The 25,788-nt window shown below is 37.2% G+C and overlaps 1 protein-coding gene and 1 long non-coding RNA gene across 3 annotated transcripts in view; both read right to left on the reverse strand.

Moving 5' to 3' along the window:
* Window positions 1-716: 716 nt before the first annotated feature.
* LOC127644416 (uncharacterized) lies at window positions 717-6,295 on the reverse strand. The gene is made up of 4 exons (XR_007970653.1): window positions 6,249-6,295; window positions 5,011-5,530; window positions 4,780-4,915; window positions 717-4,573 (listed from the first exon to the last, which is right to left on the reverse strand). It is a non-coding gene; the product is annotated as an uncharacterized LOC127644416 (long non-coding RNA).
* Window positions 6,296-8,467: 2,172 nt separating this feature from the next.
* Window positions 8,468-25,788, reverse strand: part of LOC127644409 (microtubule-associated tumor suppressor 1 homolog) — a 55,241-nt gene continuing 37,920 nt past the window's right edge. For both annotated transcript variants that reach the window (XM_052127567.1, XM_052127568.1), the window contains 9 exons: window positions 22,574-22,800; window positions 17,038-17,104; window positions 13,487-13,701; window positions 12,472-12,577; window positions 12,274-12,347; window positions 11,343-11,438; window positions 10,104-10,220; window positions 9,571-9,668; window positions 8,468-9,441 (listed from right to left, as the gene is read on the reverse strand). In XM_052127567.1, the coding sequence (XP_051983527.1) occupies window positions 9,234-9,441; window positions 9,571-9,668; window positions 10,104-10,220; window positions 11,343-11,438; window positions 12,274-12,347; window positions 12,472-12,577; window positions 13,487-13,701; window positions 17,038-17,104; window positions 22,574-22,800 (1,208 nt within the window). In that variant the 3' untranslated portion in view covers window positions 8,468-9,233. The remainder of the gene's footprint in view (window positions 9,442-9,570; window positions 9,669-10,103; window positions 10,221-11,342; window positions 11,439-12,273; window positions 12,348-12,471; window positions 12,578-13,486; window positions 13,702-17,037; window positions 17,105-22,573; window positions 22,801-25,788) is intronic.

Below are 25,788 nucleotides of genomic sequence, written 5' to 3' on the forward strand. Positions count from 1 at the left end.
TGCGCTGTCACTTTAATTCACTGCGGTGCAGCACAGCAAAAATAGACTCGGTCCGTAAACGATTGCTGCACTGCTGTATACGCACCGCAACTGGAACGGATCGACGGACTGCATCCGCGTGCAGTGTAAAAGCTCTAACCTGTTAACATGGGAACGGAAAAAAATACTTACTGCATACGCACTGCAAACGGAGTACGTGTGAAACGGGCCACTGTCTAGTCTGTTGGCAGATTTGATAGTAACAACGCGACTAGGTGTAAAGTAGGCCAGTCGCGTATAGATGTAAAGGGCTTTTGTGACCTCAAGACCTTTTCAGCCAAGATTTGAGATTCACGGTTCGATTCCCGGCTGAATGTTTTATTTTTCCAATATTTATTATTTTCCTCATTATTCACGTCAGGCCATTATTCAATTGTATTTTAACCTTCCACAAAACTGGATACTTCATATTTTTATTTTAGGTTTTTATTTCCACATGTATAGCTGTAGATGAGATTTGCAAACTATATAACTTTTTTATAAAGCATTTGAGAAATAATAATTCTTAATACCATCCATCCATCCATCCTTCTTCAACCGCTTATCTGAAGTCGGGTCGCGGGGGCAGCTGCTCCAGCAGGGGGCCCCAAACTTCCCTATCCCAAGCCACATTAACCAGCTCTGACTGGGCGACCCCGAGGTGTTCCCAGGCCAGTGTGGAGATGTAATCTCTCCACCTAGTCCTGGGTCTTCCCCGAGGCCTCCTCCCAGCTGGACTAATTCTTAATACATTTTGCAATAAATTGTCCAACCTTTGTGTTTACTTATTTATTTGTTTACTTAAGTTTTATTCTAATTCTGTATTTTAAAAGACAACATTACAGCAGTCGTTAAATGGTCCTGTAATTAAAAGACGTTTAACAGGATTTATTTAAAAAAAAAAATACAAATAACAAAGTCAATATTAACCAGTTATGTTACATGGAGTAACATTCAGAACTATATCAAATCAAATCATACTTTATATGTATAGTGCTTTTTACAAGCAATGTCACAAAGGGCATAACAATACCCATAGACATCCAGATATCCAAACGTAACCCTCAATGACAAGGAAAAACCCCCAAAAAAACTCTTTAAGAGAGAAAGAAAAGTAATAAACCTCAGGAGGAGCAAATCAAAGAGGGATCCCTCCCCAGAGATGGATGGTTAACAAATGTTTAGGCCAGGGGTTTGGTATAAAGACAAAAAAACAATAAACAAAAGGAAAACAGTTTCTACAACTATGTTTGAAAGTCACTATGTAATTTGTGTTGTTTGCTCAATTGACGAGGTGCAAAAAGTCATTGTGGCATAGGGTAGAAGTGGCTGTCTATGTGGCTCATTGACATCCTGCAGTAGAGCATGGAGTAGCATCGGTGTACAGAAGCTGGGACCTCTATCGTCTAGGTCAAGGTGGCAGCGGTGCAAGGGCAACCTGATAGCAAACTCAGCCCCGACATAAAGAGGGCAAAAAAAGGCAGTATCAGGAAAAATAGAGAGCTGCAAGGCAGTATAAACATGAAGGGGCTGGTTAAAAGTGTGGGAGGGAGATAGGGAGGGAAGGAGTCCCCACTGGTTCAAATCTAACTAGTGCAAAGTCAAAATGTGTATTATGTACAGAGGTATAGACAACATCCTAAAAACGTATTTACATATAGAGAACCCAGGTAAAGATTAATTAATCTTTTACACACACACACACACATATATATTAGTAAAACTTATTCCAAATAAAAACCTAAAAAAATTCAAAGTAAAAAAAAAAAACATTAAAGTACTATCAAATATATACTTGAATATATATATTCAAAGAACTAAATAATATAAATAGACAACAGAACATTTGACTGCCAACTGACAGTATGAGTGTGAGTGTCATTGAAAACATCAGTTTTGTCTACGTTTGTGAGTGAGTGAGTGACTGAATGAGTCAGTGAGTCTCAGTTCTATGCCCGTTTCTCCACCATCCATCTCTGCTTTTCAGTCTCATAAAATGCAGACTTCTTGAATTCAGTCCAAGTCATCTCTCCCATCATGCCCTGGGACTGGTACATGTACAAGTACAAAACCTTAGTGGGACAGTAAATGTACTTTCCTGGGACTCCAGGGAAATAGGCATGGATGTGAGAGCTGTTGGGGCCTTGTTTGAGAGGCAGATGACAGGACCTGCACAGGCGACCAGGAGGATGAAGCTCTACAGATTTCCTCTTTTTCCTCTCTTCTGTTACCCTCTTTTGTTCTGCCCCTCTCTGTTTTGAGGCGTTGAGCTGCTGCTGGAAGAAGGCAGTTGATGCAAAATCCTCAAAGCACATTGGTGCATTGGTTAGTCCTTCAGCTGCGTAGGTCATGAAGACTTTTTTGGAGCAGTAAAAGTACTTCACCTCTGCTGACTGATAAACAAAATTGACATAGGAGCCTTCGCCAAAGTAAAGAGATTTTGGCTGCCCACAACTGAGACAAGTCCTGGTTTTCTTTGGCTGTTTTTGTTGTTGCAACTGCTGAGCTGCTAGCTGCCTCTCCACAATCTCCTTCACCATTGTCACAAATGTAGCCTGGGTCAGAGGAGCATCCTGGGAAGGACTCACCACTGGTGGATTTACAGGAGCAGGTTTCTGTCAGACGCTGCCAAAGCTGCTGAGTCTCCAACAGCTTCTCTGGGCTGGTGTTCAAAGAGGAGCTAGTGTTTATTAGCTTGGCAAGGTGCAGAGCCGGCCCAAGGCATAAGCGAACTAAGCGGCTGCTTAGGGCCCCAGTGGCCACCAGGGGGCCCCCAAGAGCACATAATTTTTTTTTTTTTTTTTATTATACTGTCAATGGACAGTATAATTGTCCATTGGTATAATTACCAATGGACAATGGTAATTATACAAAAACGCAATATTAAATGCAATATTATGTTAACGGGCTGCAGGATGCAAGCACATTCAGACAGCAAAACAGCAATGTCACAAAAAAGGACATATCCTCTGGTGCAAAGAAAAGGAAAAAGAAGAAAACAGAGGAAGAGAAAAAACAGCACGATAAAGTTATGTTAAGTAGCTAGGCTAAGTTATGAGCTAACATTAGCTGGCTAGTTAGTTAACATAGCCTATGTAGCATGTCTTCTTTTTTAGGAAAGTTTGATTAATCATCCGTAAATAGCCTTGACATCTTAATATATTATTAGTACAACATATTACTTTGCTAGTTTTAGATTAAAGTTTTTGTCTTCTGTGTAAAAATAACTTTCATGGGTGTATATTTTTGTAATAAAAATAAGCTTCTGTTCCATAAACTTTGTACTGATAACTGACAACTTAACAATATTTACATTAGTCTACCATTTTGGTAGTTTACCATTTTGCTATTATATTCCAATATCATTATGCCTCAGTTAGCTAGTTATAGATTAAGAGTTGTTGTTTTAGGAGTACAGATGGCTTGCTGCTGTGTATAATAATTTGTGTTGAGAAAATAACATATTTTGTCAAATAGTCTGTCAAATATGTACTCTTATGAAACATCCCTAGGAGCACTGTTGAAAAATTTTGGACGTGGGGCACAACCAACGCCACCTGCCCCAAGTTCCACTGCTACAGCTGATGATGATTTTTCAACAATCCCAGATCAATATATTTATATGGATAAACCATGCCTTTGTTTTTGACAGACAGTTGCATTACCTTCTAATATGACATCTAACATGGCTAGCTTTAATTATTATTTTCATCTTTCATCAGGTCCATCCTCTGCATGCGAGGAGCACTTCCCAGCACGTGCATCCACTGATGTTGTCATCTATCATGTCCGACTCAGAAAGGACTGATCTGGTAAGCAGAGGGCCACTGCCTATAAAGGAAAACTTCACATTCCCTGAAAAACCTGATGGCCGAAGCTTCCACTACACCTACAGAATGTTAATTAATGGGGAAAAAATTTAAGTGGAGCTGCTCACTTATTCAAAAAGAAATGATACAGTCTACAGCAAATTGTTCTCTAGGAAGTACACAAAACTGGTAACAGAGGATCAACAGGATTGGGTAAATATAGGTGTGCTACTGTTACATTTAAACCGTAGAAGGGTAAAATCATGCCAGGCAGACATTGGTATGTTGTAAGCAACACAGCTACAACTAATAAAATTGAGTCTTACCGTTCTGTGGGGTGTGTTAGATTTTATAGTGTGCGAATAATCAAGCATTGACAATATTCAATCATATTGGCGGCACCGAGGGGCCCCCAAATCAAATTCTGCTTAGGGCCCCATAAAGGCTTGGGCCGGCCCTGGCAAGGTGTTTCACATACCGAGAGATATGCTGCCTAGTGGTTGGATGAAGGAGACTATTGGTGTCTTTGCAAGATCTGTGCACAAGGGCAGCATAGTCAGCATCCATCTGCTTCAGCATTTCTTTCTTCTCATGGCACTTTGCTAGGAGTCCATCAATGGCATCTCTCATGGGTTGCGTCCACCGGCCATGGTCCAGTACAAAGATACGTCCACCAGTCTTAATGGGTCCTGTGTGTGCAGCACGGGGAGAGGCTGTCAGGGTCAGTGGTGAAGTGCTCAGCAGATCTGTAGAAGTGATATAAAACTATGTTAATAGTAAGTCAAGTAGGTATGCGAGTATGTTAGTATGTGTCTATATGAGTAGTACCTCCACGTGTGTGTGTGTGTGTGTGTGCGTTTCCATGTATGCTTGTGCGTGCAAGGGTAAAATAAATTGTTATGGAATATGAATGGGTCCAGCCGACAACAATACATGTGCCAACATGAATTACCTGTTTGTCTCTCAGACGATGTGTATTCTTTTTTTGGAGTGGCAAACCACTGTGAGGGCTCCACCAGCTCCTCTGTTGGTGGGAAGGCACAGGTCTCAGCACTGAGAGACACCAGGACACGTGCTACGTCCATCTCCTAAAAAGTAGGCCCAATAAGTTTAAATATCAATGACACAAATCTGAAAGTGCATGTGAATTAAAATGTAAATTAGTAAATTCAGTGTGTCTTACCTAAGAGACGTTCCCTTCAGAAGGAGTCCAAACCTCTCGACTGTGTCTCTGGCTGACACGTGAATCAGTGCTGGATATTTGGCCTGCCCAGTCACCTTCGTGGATGCCATGTTGAGCTCTGCAATTAAAACAGGGTCAAACACTCCCAGTAGGACCACGTCAGGCAGCTTCAGGTCCACCAGCCTCTGAAAGTTCCAGTGAACCACTTCGGTCATCCCCTGGGCCTGGAACAGCTCGGTAGAGACATTGTTGCCCATCACCCACCGAGCCTGGTGAAAGTGGAAGCCCTCCTGCTGAGAGGTTCCTCTGACAGGGATCCAGATAGGAACAGCAGCTCCTTCCCCTTTTACGTGGTGCAGCTGCAGACAACCTCCTCCAGTTGAGGTGCAGATTTGTCTTGCAGGGAGGGGTTGTTTTTATCGTCATTGCCTCAGCGGAGGTGTCCTGTCTTAAATGCCCCGATGGGCCTCTTCTAAACTGGACTGTCCTCCTTCTGGTACAGAACTCTATCTTCTTCATCCTGTAGATTTAAAGCACATTTAAAAAAATTTTAAAATGTAATAAAGACTAATTTAGATAAAGTGTTGATAGATATAAAACAAATATTAATGAAAGTAACATGTAATATGTCATTATTAATAACACATACTACATAGTAATACTATTATTAATACTGATAATATATGTAATGTTAGTTCACATGTAGATCTTATTGTCTTAGAATTATGTTTTAGCTAGAATGTTATAATATATTTGTATTACCTATATTGAAAGGTGCAGTATAGATAAATTAATTAGTAAACATACAAAGTTGAAAAGTGATACCAGTAACAGAATAGTGATATAATTGTGGTCATTGCAGACAAACAAAACAGTAACGTTATCAACATGAGCTAATGTTCTTAGCGATGTTTAACAGTAACTTAGCTTCCATTCACAATTATGGAAATGACAAAGGTACGCTAATAACTCACTGGTAAATATATAACGTTATTGTACTTCACTTTATCATTCAGGTTTCATTGTATTTAGGCACTAATATAGCATAATCTAAATACTCGTATGACAGACTATGTTGTGTAAACAACAGTTTAAGTGTATTCACGTCAACAAAAATAACTTCAATCAAATCTTGAATACCTAACCTTCCGTTTAAATTATCATAAAATATTGAGACATTGAGAGTGTTAAAAACAACTAAAACTATAGAATAAAAGACTAAATCAAACATTATTTACCTTGATTCTAGCGGTTGAGATGCGATTGAGACGTTGTGAGACAGAGCGCAACGCGTCATAATCTGAAGACCACGCCCACCGGGGGCAATCAATCTCCATTGACTTTGCATTGCGAGAGGCTGCCTCCTTGTCATTTATGGCATATAACAAAAGACAGAAAAATGCTTAAAAGCTGCTGTGTGACAAGGTGTACAGCAAACAAGCTAAAAAACAAAAAAACAAAAACATTTTTATAAGCTTTTCCGAACCGTAAAAGCCAGCCTTTAAGGAGCCAAAAATAGATACACAAGGCAATTTATAAGACATGAAGCATCAGCAGGAAGAGTGGGTAAATTGTGGGATCCTGACACTCAGTATGTCTACGTGTACTGTTACCTGGTGATTCGATCAAATAGTTGTAGATATATCAGGGTATTTCATGTTGGGCCATTCAGTCGGATAATTTTTCCAAAAAAAGGAAGGTAAGGAAACGGGGCACTGACATAGACCAATAAAATTTAACTTCTTAATATATCTCCTCCTCTCAGGTTCACATAGAGTGGTGAAACAAGCAATCGACATGGGTAAAATTATGAATGTTTTTTTTTTTACAATATTATGTCGTGTTCCAGTGGGCGAAGTTCTCAGAGTAGTTCGAGAACTAGTTGTGCTCTGTCTCAATTGATCCACTTTTATGTCCTGAAATAAACCATTTTTGGGGGCCGACAGCTTATAAAAATGTATTTCTGGGTTATTTGTTTGCTGTACACCTTGTCACACAGCAGCTTTTAGACATTGTTTTGTTTTTTGTTATAAGTCATAAATGACAAGGAGGCAGCCTCTCGCAATGCAAAGTCAATGGAGACGGTTGGATTGTTTTCCCCCTGTTGTGGGCGTGGCCTAAATACGCTCTGTGTCTATACGAAAATGCGGGACAGCGCCGCTCATGTCGACGTGTGGCTACAAATATATTACATCCGTAGTGTAAGACACTACCATAGAGAATGAATGGGAAAAGTTAAGGGAAGTGAAGACTAACAGAGGGACATTATAGTCTTTTGACCAAAACATTTTAAATGGTCGTGCAGCACACATCTATTAACATGTTTTGAGATATCCGGTGAGATGGACTGTCTCTGACTGGGGCTCATTTGAGATGCGATTTACATTGAATGTCCCAGACAGACATACTCTGTCGATCCAGCCATCCTTAACGCAAGTCTGTTAACCGATTTAAGCACTTGTATTTGTGAATCAACATCTTGGAATAAGTCTAAATTGTTAAGTGTAAAAAACATTCACAAATGTTTAATACAGAGTACATATGACTTGGCATTTGCTTGTGCATTAAATTGCAGATATAAAATTACCAGTGTGAGCTTACAAACAGTGTATACTTTATTTGTGCATTTCTGTCATGATGAGCAATTGTGATGCTGTTAACTGCATTAGTGAAATAATGCTGAGTGACTAGATCAGACAGATGTGTTCCTTCTCTCTCTCCGAAAGCTGTATCTTTTGAAAATGTTTTGAGATCTCAACTGTGCTGAAACAGGTGGTGTTGTGATCCTTAAAGGAAGGAAAACAACTTTATCTTTGCCAGCTATACAAATCTTAGTTTGTCCAACTTTATCTTGATATTAAGAGCTGGCATGAGCAACCTCCCATCTTTCTCCCCCACCCCATCCACTAAGGTAGTGTTCTCACAGCTGGTCACGCCCAGTTGAGTTGCATTTTTCAGAACGGTTGTGAGGTGGACTTGAGCTGAAAGATGACTGTTTCATGACCCTTAATGACACACACAAAACCTCGCATTTCTATTAATATCCACTAGATGTCAACAGAAACAATTTAGTCCGAGAAGTATGGTGGACGTAGAAAAGGAAGTTCCGCCTTATGGGTAAAACTCCCAAACCTGCATGCAAGTTTGTGGTTTGACCACTGGGTGGCACAGTAGACTAATAACTGAAATCCACAGCTGTCAATTACTGTAGGTTGTTGTTTTGTTTTTGTTTATTTGGCTTAATGCTTCAAACCTTATTCATTATTTTCTTTTGAAAGGGGTTGGGACAATGGCCCGCCATTAACACAGTAAAGTCAATGCTAAGGACTATACAGGAAATATAGATGCCCCAGTTTCAAAATGTGAGGGAAGACTGTGTAAAAGCTCACACTTGCAAGTAAACATTAAATAAATTAACTTCCTGTGTGGATTGCATCAAAATAACCAATACAAAATATAAGGAGAAGCATCCTTAAGTTTAATGCATTAATAAAATAAAATAAAATAGGTTACTGTGGTTGAGATATGGAGACATTCACTCAGAGCTTTCTGGATGTGGAGGCCACTAGAAGCAATTTTGGGAGAGAAGAAAATACATTCCACAATATTAAGAACAAATATTTGGATCTACTGTATATGCACATTTGAGGTTAAGCCTTTTTTCCAGTCTTACTGATCAAAACATTCTCGAGCAAAGTCTCAAACCAAGCATATTGCCCCAAAAAAATAAAATTTTATAATAATATTTTTTTTTTATGTTAATCTCATATAGTATTCTAGTGAGCAGACAAAGAAAAAGACAGCTTTACATCTTTTACTTGTTATGCACAAACTATTTTTTTAATTAAAAAAATGAAAAGGGAGCACAAATATAACAGAAAATTGCAGTCTGAGGAAGAGATATTCTATGTACAAGCCCTGAGGTGTGTTTCCTCCTCAGATACATTTTTATGTGTGTCTGTGAAAGATAGGGAGAGAGAAGGAAAAAAAATGTGGCAGAGACAGACTTAAAGGAATGACGCAGAAGAGAACAAACAAATGTGTAACCGAGCAAGGCAATTCCTTGATCAAGAAGTGCAACTGTGCATCATTGTCTTTAATGGAAAAGGGGACAGTTATAAACTTTAGAAGTCTTAACAAACTGTACAAGTCTTATTATAGGAATCAAATGGCCAAAAGGTCCATAGGTGCCTCTGGGTGAGGGCAGTTTCTGAGGTCAGAGGCTATCTGGGTGATATCGGAGTCGTGGAAAATGAGGCAGAGTTTTGAGGCGGGTGGAAGGGGGAAGTGGGCGAGAGGTGTCGTGGGCTGCACAAGTCTCCATTGTGTAGTTTCCATAGCAACTCCTCATTCTCCATGGACAGACGTTTGTTGACCTTTGATTCCTTCTGCAGGGTCTGTTGAAGCATGGCCTGTTCTGTGGAGAGCTGCCTACATTTAAACAGGAAATAAATGGAGAATGTGATGCACGGATAATGACAAACAATTCATAATTCCATGGTGCATCCCAGAACAAGGGGAAAAAAAGATGAGTCTTGTATCTTAAAAATATCTACTTACTTTGAAAGGGCAGCATGCTTGTCCATCCTAGCCTTGTAGTCCTCGTTCTCCTGCTGGACCTTATTTAGATACTCCTCTAGTTTCAAATTATCATCAATCTGATCATAAACACAAGTGTTAAAAAAAAAAAAAAAAATGTATTTAGTGAAAAGTTCTATTTTGTCAAGTAGATTCCAGGGTTAGGGCAGGAGGCAAAAATGCCACAGAAAGAGATAATACCCCTGAAATTCAAAAAGTTTGGGGAAAAATTTTCCTCCGTGTTTAATTTGGAAGACCTGATATTTCTTAATATTCTATTCTAGGCGTAGGTGTATATAGTCATAAAAAACAGGTCTAATTATTCAGATTGAGAAAGTATGTTAAATTAATTGACGTGAAATTACACTAATTATTATCATTTTAAATATGTCCTCATAAGGGTAAAAAATATCACTGAAAATCATATTGAGGAGGTAAATATTACCCCTTGAAGGAAAGGATAATTTATAAGACTTGTAGGTGCTATACTAATGGTAAAATATCAAGATCCTCACCAGTTTGTCCATCTGCATAAGTTTCTTGTCTTGCTGGTGTATCTGGTTTGTCTTTATTTCCAGCACGGCTCTAAGACTCTCCAGCTCCTGTTCCAAATACAGCGTGTGGGCGTCCTTCTGCACACAGAGAAACAAGTGTTCAGTTTGTGTTTCACACCATCTGTGATCACAAAGAAGTACAGAACACCTCTGTGTGTCACAGTAATGCCTGGACCCAGTCTTTGAGGGCACATTATAAACCTGGCTCATGAATATTAATTAGGTGACACAACATTCACCCATCTAATTAGTCCCATCTAATTTCCTTAAAGGCAGGGTTTCTTTTTTTTGTACTGTGGCCCCAAAGCTCTTAATATAATGCTAATCAATTTTATTCATCCAATAAGTGAAGCAGGTGCAAATTAAAAATGTATACGAGTTATAATGGTTGCTACGCCCCTAAATACAGTGCATTCAGAAGATATTTAGACCCCTTAATTTTTTTTTTCCACATTTTGTTATGTTGCAGCCTTATATGCTGAAATGCTTTAATTTATAAATTTTTTTCACATCAATCTACACTCCACACCCCATAATGACACTGCAAAAACCATATTTTTGATAACTTTGCAAATTTATCCTTAATGAAAACATGGTCTAGAGGGCTCAGAACCTCAGACTGGGCTGAAGGTTCACCTTCAAACAAGACAATGACCCCAAGCACACAGTCAAGAAAACACAAGAGTGGCTTAGGGACAACTCTGTGAATGTCCTTGAGTGGCCCAGCCAGAGCCTGGGCTTGAACTCAATCGAACATCTCTAGAGACACCTGAAAATGGCTGTCAATCGATGGTCCCCATCCAACCTGACCGCGCTTAAGATCTGCAGAGAAGAATTGCCGAAAATCCCCAAATCCAGGTGTGCAAAGCTTGTCACATCATACCCAAAAGGACTGTAATCGCTGCCAAAGGTGCTTTAAGTAATAATTTAAGGGTCTGAATACTTATGTCAATGTGATATTTCAGTTTTTTCGTTTTAATAAATTAGCAAAGTTATCAAAAATCTGTTGGTTTTTTTTCTTGGTCATTATGGGGTATGGAGTGTAGATTGATGTGAAAAATAATAATTTAACATAAGGCTGCAACATAAAATGTGAAAAAATGAAGGGGTCTGAATACTTTTTGAATGCACTGTATACAAGTCCATAGAATAATGTTGCTCGAAAGAGGCGTTCCATCAGCAATATGTGAATGTCATTACCTGACTTTTTTCTGCCAGTGCTTTCCTCCACTCCTCCTCCTCTCTTAACCTTTCTTTTAAAGTCTCGTTTTCTGCAGTCAAACTTTGAATTTTTTCCTTTAGTGAAGAGAATTGTGATTTAAATATTTATTTAAAAATCAGGACATATACACATTATTTTCCTAGTATATGTATAATATTGCAAATGATGACACATTTGCAAATTGTTTCTTTAAAGGAATAGTTCATGCAAAAATTAAAATTCTCTCTTCATTTACTCACCCTCATGCTATCCAAGACATGTATGACTATCTTTCTTCTGCTGAACACGAACTAAGATTTTTAGAATATTTCAGCTCTGTAGGTCCTCACAATGCAAGTGAATGGGTTCCAAAATTTTGTAACTCCAAAAAGCACATAAAGCAGCATAAAAGTAATCCATAAGACTCCAGTGGTTAAATCCTTCAGAAGCGATAGATAGGTGTTATTGAGAAACAGACCAATATAGTACTTTTACAAGTACTTTTTTTTTAGTACTTGTAGGTTGAAATATGCACAAAGAATGTGAAACACTAAAAAGAAAAGAAGAAAGTGAAAGTGGACATTTATAGAAAAAATATTGAATCTGTCTCTCACCCACACCTATCGTATCGCTTCTGAAGATATAGATTTATAGATATAGATAAACATTTTGGTCACCATTCACTTGAGGACCTACAGAGCTGAAATATTCTTCCAAAAATCTTAATTTGTGTTCATCAGAAGAAAGAAAGTCATCCACATCTGGGATGGCATGAGGGTGAGTAAACGATGAGAGAAAGAACTATCCCTTTATGTAAATAACACAAATCTTAAGTAAAATACTGCATATTGACATTCAGTAACAATAATTTCATGAGTTAAATTTGTTTGTGTCTCCGTGTTCATATAAAAATAAGACAGTAATGCATACGTTGAGCGAGGCTTCAGACTCCTTGAGTGTTTTGTCAAGTTCTTGCATGTCCTGGTTGTGAATCTTCCTGAGCTCTAAAATTGGAATATAACATTATAATTGATTATCTTGGTCCTGCAGATGCCAAATATAATACATTTAATAAAAAAATATCAGAATAGTACACCTTTGATGACTGCAGTTCTGTAGTGAAATTACCTGCGTATGAATTCTCATATTCACGTTTCAGTATCTCTATCCGCTCAGTGTGTGCCACTTCCCGTTGGTTCCTCAGGGCTTCCTGTTGGTTCCTCACCTCTTCCACCTGCAAGTGAAAATCATAGTCATCATCATTATCAGATAAAGCACTAAATATATTTTTAAAGATATTTCTGTTTTTATTACATTTTTCTGTTGTAATAAACTGCACCTAATTTTTGACTTACTTGATAAGGCCCAGGAGTAGCTGTATTTAAAAATCTCTCTCTATGTGGTAACATCAGTTTGTACATGTACATTTCTGTTAAACGTCCACTAACTGCATGGTTATCAATGAAAAAAATAGTGCTAATCTGGAGAGGTGGGGGAAATAGCATTCGCATAAACTGTACACATGCTTGTATAGACATATATAGAGGTAATTGTAAGTAAACTTTACCCCTGCAAAAGTCATTATATAATTTATGAATTCATTTTTCCAAATGAGAATGTACTCGGGTGTCCAAGGTTTTGTTCTATTTATATATAAGAGAGGTTTTGCTATATTTAGCTAAAATTTAGGGACAATTTTGTCCACAAACTAGTTTTGTAAACTAAACGCACCATCATACACTCTTTTCTGCTACACACTTTTCAAGCATAGATACAATAAATAATATGGCAACATCTGTAAAATCCTTTTGTATTTGACAAGAGTCATGCTTGACTGAAGTTAAATGTGAATTGTTTTTAGGAAACGTATGTGTCAAACTCCTGGAGCTGACTGTTGATACAACACCTACCTCAAAGACAAACATCTCAATATAAAATAGAATTGAATGGCAAATATACATAAAGACAGATTGAAAAAACACACAAGAGACGGTGTGCATTCAGGAATGAACTCACAATAAAGCAGACATGCAGGGTGAGGTATCACCTGATTGGAGCTGTGTGATTTGAATAGTTAATCTTGATTACATAAGACACATGATTTCTGTGCTGCAAGCACTGACCATCCCAGGTAAGCTCTTACCTGCTGCTGCATGAGCGCCCTGCATTTGTCTGCCTCTTTCTGGTAGGCCTGGTGGGTCTTGTCCCATTCTGCTGAGTAGAACTCTTTCAGTCTCTCTTCCAGTTCCTCTAGTTCTGTTTGATGCTGCTCCTGTAGTTTCTGTAACAGCGCCTCCAAAGACACCCGCACCTCCTCCTTTTCCCTCTCCAACTGCTCACAACAGGAGACCGAGTTACCTAAAGTGAGAGTGATGAAGAAGTATGTTAGGAAAGGGGAGATTAAATTAGCATCATCGGCATTTAGAAGGGCTCTACTGGTGCTTGAAATCTCTAAACAGTCAGTAGAATCTAGAACTGTTGAATGTGGAGTATACTGGTCTAACCATATATAAAGTACAATCTAGAGAAGAATCTAGAATGTAATTGGCGATTCAATTCAGAGTCTAAAACAGAAGTCTAGAACAGCACCTGAAACATTCTGGTGGTTTAATTTGCTAATGAGTGAAGAAAATCAAGAATGGAACCTAGAATGTCTTGGTGGTTCAGTTCTCTAAAGAGTCAAACAAATCTAAAATAGTATCTGCAATGCACTGGTGGTTCAATTCTATAAAGAGTTAGTAGCCCCTTTCACACATGCAGCAGGTAAATTACAGGAAAATTGTTGGGTTTTCTTTAATAGTAAATGTACCACATGTGCGGTTTACACATACCACCAATATGGACATTTATGATACAACTGCTCATTAAGAGAAACTGGCAGAGCAAAATGTACCAGTATTTTCAAAAAGGTCGGGTTCACAAGATCTCTAAACTGAAAAATGCAGTAAATGTTCTGAAAAATGCTGTATGTGTGAAAGGGTCTATAATCTAGAACACAAAGAATGTACCAAAGAATGGTTCGATTCTGTACTGTGTCAATAGAATTTAGAATAAAATCTAGAATGTATGGGTGGTTCTAATCTTTAATGTGTCAAAATGATCTAAAATAGAATCTAGAATGCATGTGTGGTTAAATTCTCTAACGAGTCAAGAGAATCTATTACAGAATTTAGAATGCACTGGTGGTTCAATTCTCCAAACAGCCAATAAAATCTACAATATACTCTAGAATGCACGGGTGGATCAATTCTCTAGAATCTACAACAGAATCTAGAAAGTACTGGTGGTTTAATTCTCTAACGAGTCAATATAATATAGTATAGAATTTAGAATGAACTGGTAGATCAATCCTCTAAAGATACAATATAATTTACAGTAGAATCTAGAATGCATGGGTGGTTAAATTCTCTAAAGAGCCATCAGAATTTACAATTTACTGGTGGTTCAATTATCAGAAGAGCTAATTGAATCCACAATAGAATCAAGAATGTACTAGTGGATACAATCTCTAAAGAGCCATTAGAATTCATTTCTCTAAGGAGCTAATGGAATCTAGAACAGAATCTAGAATGTACAGGTGGTTCAATTATCTAATGAGTCAATATAATATTTTCTAGAATTTTGAATGCACTGGTGGTTCAATTATCTAAACAGCCAATACAATCTACAATATAATCTAGAATGCATGGGTGGATCAATTCTCTAAAGAGCCATTAGAATCTAGAAAGTACAAATGGTTCAATTCTCAAACAAATCTAGAATGCACTGGTGGTTCATTTCCCTAAGGAGCCAACGGAATCTACAATAGAATCAAGGAGATTAGAGTCTTAAAGCCATTAGAATCTACACCAGAATCAAGCATGTAATGGAATTAAATGTCCTTATCTCTAAAGAGTCAGTAGAATCTAGAACAACATCTAGAACATCACGCAGTTCAAATCACTAAAGAGTGGAGATAATCTAGAATGGCACCTAAAATGCATTGGTGGTTCAATTCGAAGATACAGTACAATAGACCCTTAAATACAACCTAGAATGTACTACTGATTCAAGAAAAGATTCTATTCTAGAATCTACAATGTAACAGTGGTTACAATCTCTAAAGAGCAATTTGAATCTAGAACAGAATCTAGAATGTACTGGTAGTTCAATTCTATGAAGAAAAAATATAATCTAGAATGTGCTGGTGGTTCAGTTCTCTAAGGAATCAGACTCTAAAACAGACTCTATAATGTACCACTGGTCCAAATTTAGAGTCAGCAGAATCTAGAAAAGAAACTAGAATTAGTAGAACATAGAAGGTACTAGTTTAGTTCGCTGAAGATTTAATTAATTTTGGGATTTTACTGTTTTAGAATGAAACCACCAGTTCACTTCCACCAGAATGATGTTTAGTAGGTCTGTTATTCTATTTCTCTACAAAGTCTGTAGCTTTTTCAGTAATGAGTGCAGCAAGAATTCCCCTCAAATTCTCAGATAAGTGAATACTGTGGATTAAAAGGGGCAGCGAACTTTAGGATTAAAGTGTCCTTTGACCAGCTGCATAATCAGAATTGCAGACAGAAGTCAATGTGAGTGAAAAATTCCTCATACACCACACACACATGCACTCTGCACACTTGTGCTGAAACCAAAGGCCATGGCAGTGCCTGAGGCCAAACTAATTAAACATAACAAGCATCGCATCCTTAACATTACAGAATTACAAATGTGTGTGTCCAGACATGCGAAGAATGTATGTGTAGGTGTATTCTCCTCTCCACCAATAGCTGGTGTGTGGTGAGTGTACTGGCACACTATGGCTGCCGTCACATCATCCAGGTGGATGCTGCACACTGGTGTGGTTGAGGAGAGTCCTCTGTTCGCTGTGTAAAGTGCTTTGAGTGTAGTGTCAGAAAAGTGCTATATAAATGTACCGTTCATTCATTCAATCATTCATATTGAGGAGTCATATTTTGTTGCAAAGACATACACATAAATACACCAAGCACAAACATAGTGAAAGGCTGCCAAATGTCTACAGGGCACAGGTTCAGTTTGATTGGTGTGTGGGTTATCATATTATTCTTTTTTTGTTTGTTTTTTTTTTTTTAATTTCCAAACAATGAACTTAATGGTTCCATCGATATCATACAACACGATGAAACATGAAATAGCCTCACTCTGGAATGTAGGGAATAACATAATTGAAAGAAATAATATATGACTGGGGAATCACAATAAGGCAGCAAATCCTCACATGAATACTAAATGGTGTTAATGATAACAAATCTGAAGAAATATTTATATAAGTATAAAGAAAAATAAATAAATAAATAATATATATATATATATATATATATATATATATATATATATATAAAAAAAAATTGTAACAAGTACCACTAATAAGAAAATTATTTGTGAGAAAAACAATGGTTGCAATCCCAAGAAGGTGTGACCCCGAATCTAGACAATCAGTCAAACCTGCTTTATTAGGATTGCGCCCTTGAGCAAGGCAATAATCCCAATGTTTCTCCAGAGGGATCGCCTACAATTAGTGTTCTGCAAGTCACTTCAGATAAAAGCATCTGCCAAATGACAGCTAACTAACCAAGATGAAAGCCTACGTTCAGCGATTTACCTTGAAAACGGACAGAAGACCTAAATCCTAACCCCTGCCTCTATGTCTGCAATTGTTTGTGTATTGCTTACCCAGTTGCTGTCGCAGTTTGTTAAGCTGGATGGAAAGTTCTTCTCTCTGACTGAGTGCCACCTCACGCTGTAAGAAACGATAAAAACAAAATAAAAATAAAAAGTGATTTAAAAAAAACGAACAATCATAAAAGGACAGATGACAAGTAACATGTCCAATGAATTCATTTTTCAACATCAATATTGTATCCTATATAAAGGCAAAGTGTATATTTTTTTACTAAAAGTATGTTACATGTAATTTCTTAATTAATGAAATCATAAAAACTGCAGGTATCATTGTAGAAAATTTTGAAAAATATTGTTAATTTTTTTGTTATAAAATATTGTTGTTAAATTGTTTTAGATTAAGTATAGCATATCACACTAAAGGACATGTTTTAACTACCCAAAAATCTGTAAAGTTATTAAGCTAATAGAAAACATGTTTCATAATTTATTTCACACATAGAATAGACCTTCACCTTGGATACAAATCACAAACAAGAATCCCCAAGACTTTAAAATTACATAATGTATTTCATGTAGCTCTCAGCTGGTCTGTTGTTGTTGGATAAGAACCATATCAATCAGTTTTTATTAGCAAGCATCAAGAGTCAGTGTGAGACCGATTTGAATGTTCCAGGAAGATATGGGGGTATGTATGTGTGTGTGGTATTAATGCTACTGTAACCACTATATAGCCAAAATTTGTGAGTCAGGGACAAATTACTGTACTTTTGTTACTTTATGTTCTGAAGAAAAATAGCAGAGATTGATGAACATGTGTTTCACAAACTAAACAGAACATTTAGCAACTCACACACAATCTCCACACTTTGGTCAAGCACAATGTTGATTATTCTTATGAACTATGTCCATTTCTATAATGCACATACACACTCTCCTTCACAGTTAGTTTATGGCCTGAGATAAGACAGGAGTTTATACCTCTAAACTACTCTAACACCAGACTCTCCCTGGTCAACATACACAAAGAACATTTACTACAGACTCTCAACACTTCAGGGACAAAAGCAAACACATGTTAACAAAGGTTAAAGCTAGAATTCAAGAATTAAAATATACTTGAGAAACGAGAGTACCAACCAGTAACAAACACATATTTAAAATTAATAAGCCTAAAAACACACAGGACAAAAAATATGGGAACCAAACTGCACCTTTCCATTTTTTTTGGAGCCAGGATATTTCTTCAGGCCAGGTTTGCTCCTGGAGGAGCCCATCTTCTCCTCCTGCTCTCTCCTCTCCCCTACCAGTCATACAACCATGCAATTTTAAACAACTGTCTTTCCTCTTTCTCTATCATATAAAACTGGTCTGTCGGCATCAGTCTCCAGGCATGCTGCACTAAAAAAACAATCTCCTCCTCCCTATCACTGGCCTGCCCCCGTATTTCTCCTAAGAGAGATTGAGGAGGAACTCAGAACAGAGAAATGAAAAGATGAAAGCTGAGAAAGAGTAGGTGGAAGTACATGAAAAGTCAGTTTAAAGGGTCAGAAAATGAGGATACATTTTTTTTTTTTTCCTTTTTCAGTTTTGGTTGACGGCAAACCATTTGATTTATCCTTACTAAATATACCAAGACCACAGTAGATGAATCACATTTTGGCATGGTACTTAGCAAGAAGTAGCCCATAAAGGTTATATCCGAGTTACATAACACAATATTGACTGTTCTATGAGACAGTTATTGGTGTATTGGACTTTATGTAATATTATGGTCAACGTGGGTACCATTTCATTGCACAAATGCAAGGATCTGATGAGCAGCACACGGAACTGAAGATCAGCAAGAAAAAGAGTAAAAAGAATAAAGAAAGAGAGACTAAACTAGAAGGTAATGCATTTGCTTGTAGATACAAAAATCAAATGGCGGTTCAAGCACATGCAACTTGCCAAATGCTTGTCAGATTTTATTAAGTAACTGGTTTATTATGTTTTAAGACAAGGATTTCCAGTCGAAAATAAAGAGAAGAATACAGAGAAACATAATTTTTATTTCAGTGCTTATACTCTTTACAATTTCTCTACAGAAATACAGAATTAGCATAACTAGAAACTACAAGTGACCTATATACTATGAAATATGGTAAAAAGCCAAGGGCAGGCAGTATGGAGAAACTCTAGTATCGTCAACCAAACTGTGGGGTGGGAAACAGTCCACGCCCCTTCCCTCAAACTCCACCCTGAAGCTTTGTAGCAGCTGCTGCATTCCACACACCAACATCTCACCTCCTATGTGCTCACTATCAATCACTGTGGCTGACATGAAGGCTAAAACTGTAAACTTTCACCAAAGTTAAGTCTTATTCAAGAGGGGAAAAAAAGTGAAATAAGTGTGTGTTCACTAGATATTATTTGAGCTGTGCCCTAGGTGCCTTTTCTTGAGTAGAAGTACAAATTCAGAGGAGAGATAGGTGTTTACTTAATCTGTTTGGATAAGAAGTGATAGTGGGAAGACTCCCTACTGCTGAGAGACAAGAAGATAAGAGTAAGTTTGCATTATATATAGGACTGTGAGGAATGTATTGAATGAAGACTGAAATGGAAACAAGAAAAAAAACAGAAAGAATATGGGAGAATTTACAGGAATTTAAGGAAAAGAAAGAAAGAGAGGAGTCATTATGGGTGAGTTAGGTATGTGGGTGTGATTGTATGCCTGGGGTTAAGATTACTTAGCAAGGTGTGGGGTTGGGGTACATGCTAAGTAACTAATTTACACACATAGGCCTTATGTTCCTGATTTCAACCCAAGTTAACAGTGTTTATCAAGACATTCTTGGCCTCGTTGTGCATGAATAATCGGTGCAAGTAATTTATATGTTATATTATGTTATATATGTTATATTATATGTTTAATTATTCTCAAAATTGAATAACTTACAAGCTCTGGTTCTGAAGCAACTTTCCTGTTTGGCTGATGTCACCAATTTCCTCTTATTTTTCAACCCCTCCATTCATATATGTAACACCTACTTTTTACAATCCAATCAATTCCAGACAGATAAAGTCCCTCCCTACATTTTCTTCTTGTTGAATATCCTGTATGTCACTATGTAATACTATGAAAGTATTGGGTTAGCAATGCAATTTCAGATTGACTTCCGTATTTCAAGTTTATCAAATGGTGTTTACCTAGAGATTGGTCTAGGAAGAGCAAAGACAGAAGAGTACCCAGAGTGGGTACAGGATTCTAGATCTGCTGAAAGTTTGAGTGGACGGTCTAATTGAGTAATAGACACAATAACAATACTCAACCAGTCAATGCAGACAGCAACTATTAGAATTATAAACTGTTTACACATCAGATCATCATGTGTCACCACAAACAGTGTAATCTATGACCTAATAAAGCAATGTAGACCTAGATGATTTTAATGTCAGCAGTTCTGCCTCAGGGGCCATGTGGGCAATTTACCTTAACTACTTTAACTGTCAAAAAATAAACCAAAATAGCAGGGTGTTACTAAATACACCAATTAAACTATCCCTAAACGACCCCTCAAACCCAGTTGAAAAAACAACATTGCTGGTCACTAGCATATGTTATTTTTTCGATGCTGGTCCCAAACATGGGATCCTGATGTGTATGTGTCCCCACCAGGCTTCTTAACAACCTTAACCAGTAAAGCTTTCCTGATCAACAGGCTTTAACAGAAAGACCATGCTGATGAAAAGCATGGCTATGCTGGTCCACCAACTAGACCAGCACCAAACCAGCACAAACAAGCCTGGAATGGCATGGATTCATACTGGCCTAAGAAGTTCATAGTTGACCTCAGGTATGAACAGAATGTTCTGGGACAAAACTGACATTCTACAATATGGATGTAGCCCTGAACTGAAAAAGACTAAGAATTGTAGAACGTCAGCTCAAGAATAGAGTTATAAAGTATGGACACCACCCAATATCTCCCAAAACATCCCTAACAAGATTTTTTAAATGTTACAAAGACATTCAATCAATCATAAATGGTGTGACAATGTTGGGGATTCATTATTATGCTTTACTGATTTGGCAAGCTAAACACCAGATGCTAAACGTTTGAAAAATGACAAAATAATTTCAGTTTTAATTTCAGTTGTTTTGAGACATGCTAAAATAAATTCAGTTTCATTTCCTGGGCATTACAGTAGCTATTTTACCTATGGCAGAACAGTGTGTTTAAATCTATGGTTACGGTAATTGATAATTCAATAAGAGTCTTAAAATGTTAGTTACAGTTGTTGATTGACAGCTCCTTTGATCTGCAAATATTTGCAAACCAAAAGAAAGCGAATGTAGATAAACACTGTAGCAGGTTTGTTTCCAGGATACAGCAATAACAAAGTAAAGGGCTGTAACAGACACTCCCAGATTTTTGATCACAAGAATTTCACCTACTGTTGCACTTGTATACATGGTAGTGTGACAATAAAGTGATAAAGTGATTTGATCATGCCAGGCTCTGTACCTAAAGATTGATCGGGCTGACATTTAGTCAAAAAGACCATTGATTTTGTAATGACTGTTTCCTTTTCAGCTTGTATGCCCTTAAATGTGCTGGTAGAAGTCAGCTATCAAAATATGGCTAAGTAACATGTGGGTTTGATGGCGAGGAGCATGAATGAGTGAACAGAGTAACCTGTGTTTTCAAAATGTTGCAAGCAGATACTGATAAGAACACATAAGGGGCTCGGGTTGTGATTGGATTATTGACTAACCCAAATTGTGCTCTACATCTAGTTATTAACACTATGGCAAACCCTTTTAACATAAAAGTTGTCTATCCATGATCCCATTTTACAACAGCATTTTTACCAAATTAGAATTTGACAAGTTGGAAATAGAACGTAATATATCTGAAACTGTAATATGACTAAGAATGGAGATTGAAGATATCTGTAATAAAACAGATCAAAATACCACCTAAGGGGCTGTTCACACCAGACACATTTTTGTAAGTATGCACCAGATGGACGTCTTTGACTGATGTGGCCAAGTTAAAAAGAACACATCTCGAGACACCTGTGTTCTGTTATATAGTCCAAATTATATCACAATGTTGTTCCCAGTCCTAGATAAATCTAAGTACAAATACATAGGAAAGTTGAGAAAAACATCACTTGAAATTTGCATTAAAAATGCAAAAACATCACTTGAATTTTGAAATTTGCATGTTTTTGATTTCTGTAACGGATATTTAAAAATGTCATAAAAAGTCATAATGCTAATTTAAGATATGTCCTAAGAAATATCTTTATAGTCAGAACTCTGTTTGAGATATCCATGAGCACAACAGAAATGAAGATATTTTAATTGTATGGTTTCCATTTACAGAAACTTAATGATGAAAGTTTAATCCCACTAATCAACATGTAATTAGAGATATGATAAAGTAGCTCTTTGCACACAAACCAGTCAGTCAACAGCCAACAGATCAATATTGCAGGAAAAAAAAATGTGCTGCATATCAATATAATCACATCTGTGCAAAACTGAGAGAGAATGAAAGACAGAAAGAATGAATATTAAATAAAAAATATCTCCAACCTCGCTGAAGACATGCTGCACAACCAAGGCAAGAGCTTCCAAGCGTTGATTGCCATTAGCGATGAGTTTACGGAGCTGCAGGATGCACTGACTCTTCTTCTCATTTTGAAGACGAAGATCTCTTTCCTCCTCTTCCTCAGTCTGTCCGGTTCCCCCAGTCGAGCTGTGCTGCTGCGTTAGGCCAGCTGTTGTCCCTGCAGCTTTGGGCCCTTTGGAGCTCTTGTCCACTGCAAGAGAGTGTGTGTTCAGTGCGGTCATAACATTCAGCATGATCTCACAGTCTAGCATTCACCTCACTTTAACCAGTGACGGTGAAAGCAAAACACTGAATTCACAAAAAGAAAAGACATACACACACCCAGGGAGAAAATTACTGTAAGAAACATAAATGACATCATCTTTAAGAAATGAACATGACTAACAGAAACGCTTCACAAGAAATTGTTAGAACAACAAATGCAACACACAACACACGCCCTCATCAGTGTCTCCTTAGTTTGATCCTGAAAGAAGCCCTAGTGCACGCTGGGATTGAATCTTAATGATAATGCACTAAGGTCCAGAGAGCACATTAAGAGTGCATTTGAAGGAGATAGGGAGTGAGAGAAAACGAGAGTGAGTGAGTGAGTGTGTGCATTTACTGAGAGTGTATTTTGGTCCTAATCTACAGTACAGGCTAACTGAAGTTGAAATATGTTTTCCCATCCCATAATACATAACAAATACAAACTCACGGATCTATCCTACACAAAACATTTAGTATATAATCTACCTAAATCACTTCACTATCATATTCCATCACTAAACTTGAAAATCTTAAAACAATTCCTATTGAACAACAATACCTATCAGTTTACAGTGAATACTGTATGGTAATTATCACATAAACCTGTCAATAAAATGGCCTGGTCCATTTAAATTGGTCCATGAAAAGATACAAATAAGAAATTATATTTTGCATTAAAAAATTAAACCTGCTTTTTGGGCCATAAATATTTTTTACATAATGACATTATTTTCATAACAGTTACCCACTTTTTACCCATATATTCTTGTTACCGTAATGAGAAAAAAAATATATATATATAAAAAGTTTAAAGTATTTATACATCATAGTAGTACTCCCATGGCATTGCCTTTAAAAAAAAGTAGTTGTAAAACAGAATCATTTTACAGTACTGTTAAAAACCTAAATGTGTTTGAAAACAACGGGAACAGAAAAAGCAAAAAGCTATTCGTAATGAGAATTGTGGAGTAAAATGTGCTTAAGTGTCCTGAAAATAATTTCGCAATGAAAAGAAATCTCAATCTCAATTTTCTTATGCTATATGCTATACATATAAAAACACTGTATATACACAGGATATACATATATATATATATATATATATATATATATATATATATATATATATATATATATATATATATATATATATATATACCAATGAGTCACAACATTAAAACCACCTGCCTAATATTGTGTAGGTCCCCCTCATGCCGCCAAAACAGATTTGGTAGAAATCTGAGTTTATGTATATTTGTAACTGTATTTTAGATTCTGCAGTTTAAGGTTAGCTATATGTGTCAAGTATTTATGTATTCTCCAAAATGTCCTGGTCAGAGAATGACAAGTGAAATTTCAATGAAATTTGAATGGTAATTTAATACTAATTTTAATGTTATCTGTGTTTACTAAGCAATCCTTGAAGATTACACACACAAAGATGTCCATTAACAGCAAGAGACAAAAACAGGAGGAGGTAAAGGGTGCAAGCTGGACATTAGCACCTGCTGATCCAGTTCATCTCTCATTGCCTAGTGGACGGTTTTGACAGCTGGCCTTAAAGAAATAGCACCAAAAAAAAAAAAAAAATTCTGTCATTGGCCTGTTCCTCACAAAAAGCTTTTGTATTGCTTCTGGAAACATACAGTATGCGCACATGGATTATTTTTAAGATGCTTTTTTGTCATTTCTGGAGCAACCCCTGTTTCCCCATTCATTATCCTTGTATGGAAAAGAACAGAGCTAACTTTATTTTAAATGTCTCCTTTTGTTTTTCATGGAAGACAGAAATTCATACAGATTTGGAACATGAATGTGAGGAAATTATGACAGAATTTTCATTTTTGGGTGAACTAACACCTTTAAGCCACTTTCCATAAAGCATATGGCCCTATGATGCCCTCTGCTGGCAGTTAGACATTTAAGACTACTGGATTCAGCTACCTCTCATATTCTGCTTACATGACCGCACAGCCTCTTGGGGTGTGATGTGCATTTTGGAAATTTAACCACTTAATACATTTTCTACAATCAATCAATCAATCACTCAATCAATCACTCTATCTATCTATCGATCGATCGATCGATCGATCGATCGATCGAATGGCATATTATGTGTTAGTTTATAATATAGAGTTTCATTGAATTTCATAAAAGAATACTTATATTAAATATTACATTATATTTACTGGGAACGATGCTTTAGAAAAAATCAAAAGCAGCACCACTACTCTGTGTGAAATGGGTACGAGTGCACACACATTTAGAGTATGTGTGTGAACAGGGGCAATCCATGAGAAGTGTGTAATCATTAGTGTGCAGTCTAAGGCTCATAATAAGTGTATGTTACAGTCTGCTGTGACAGAAGACATACTGTAATTGCTCTCCCCCAAACACACCACTGGAGACAGACCGTAACTAGCTACCACACACACACAGACACACTGAGTAAGACTCAACCGCAGGCCTCCAAACCGCACACTGATGCGCCATCAAGCGTGTCCACACCCAGGCCGGAAATGTTCATGGTTATACTAACAGAAGAATGGTACTCCTTTGATCCCATTTTTTTCTATAAACAATCCTTTTATCATTACACTTGAAGATTAAACACTCCACACAAACACACACACACACACACACAGTACAGCATGCCTTTTACCACAGAAAAAAGGGCTTTCACTCCTTCACATAATTACTGGAAGGCAGATGAGAAAATTATGAACCCTTTCTGAAGGAAAGCCTGAGTAAACGTTTCAAAGTTTTGCATGATGGAGAGAATGATCGATCTTACACAGAAAGAGTACCCTACACTAAAGGGGCTACCAAATACATACAGCACATCACAGCGCATCTTATTCAATCAAATTCTGTCAATTCTCCCTTACAAAAAAGTACTGTGGTAGTACCATGGTAATTTGATGACGTC

Source organism: Xyrauchen texanus, chromosome 5 (assembly GCF_025860055.1).
Source record: "Xyrauchen texanus isolate HMW12.3.18 chromosome 5, RBS_HiC_50CHRs, whole genome shotgun sequence".
Lineage (NCBI taxonomy): Eukaryota > Metazoa > Chordata > Actinopteri > Cypriniformes > Catostomidae > Xyrauchen > Xyrauchen texanus.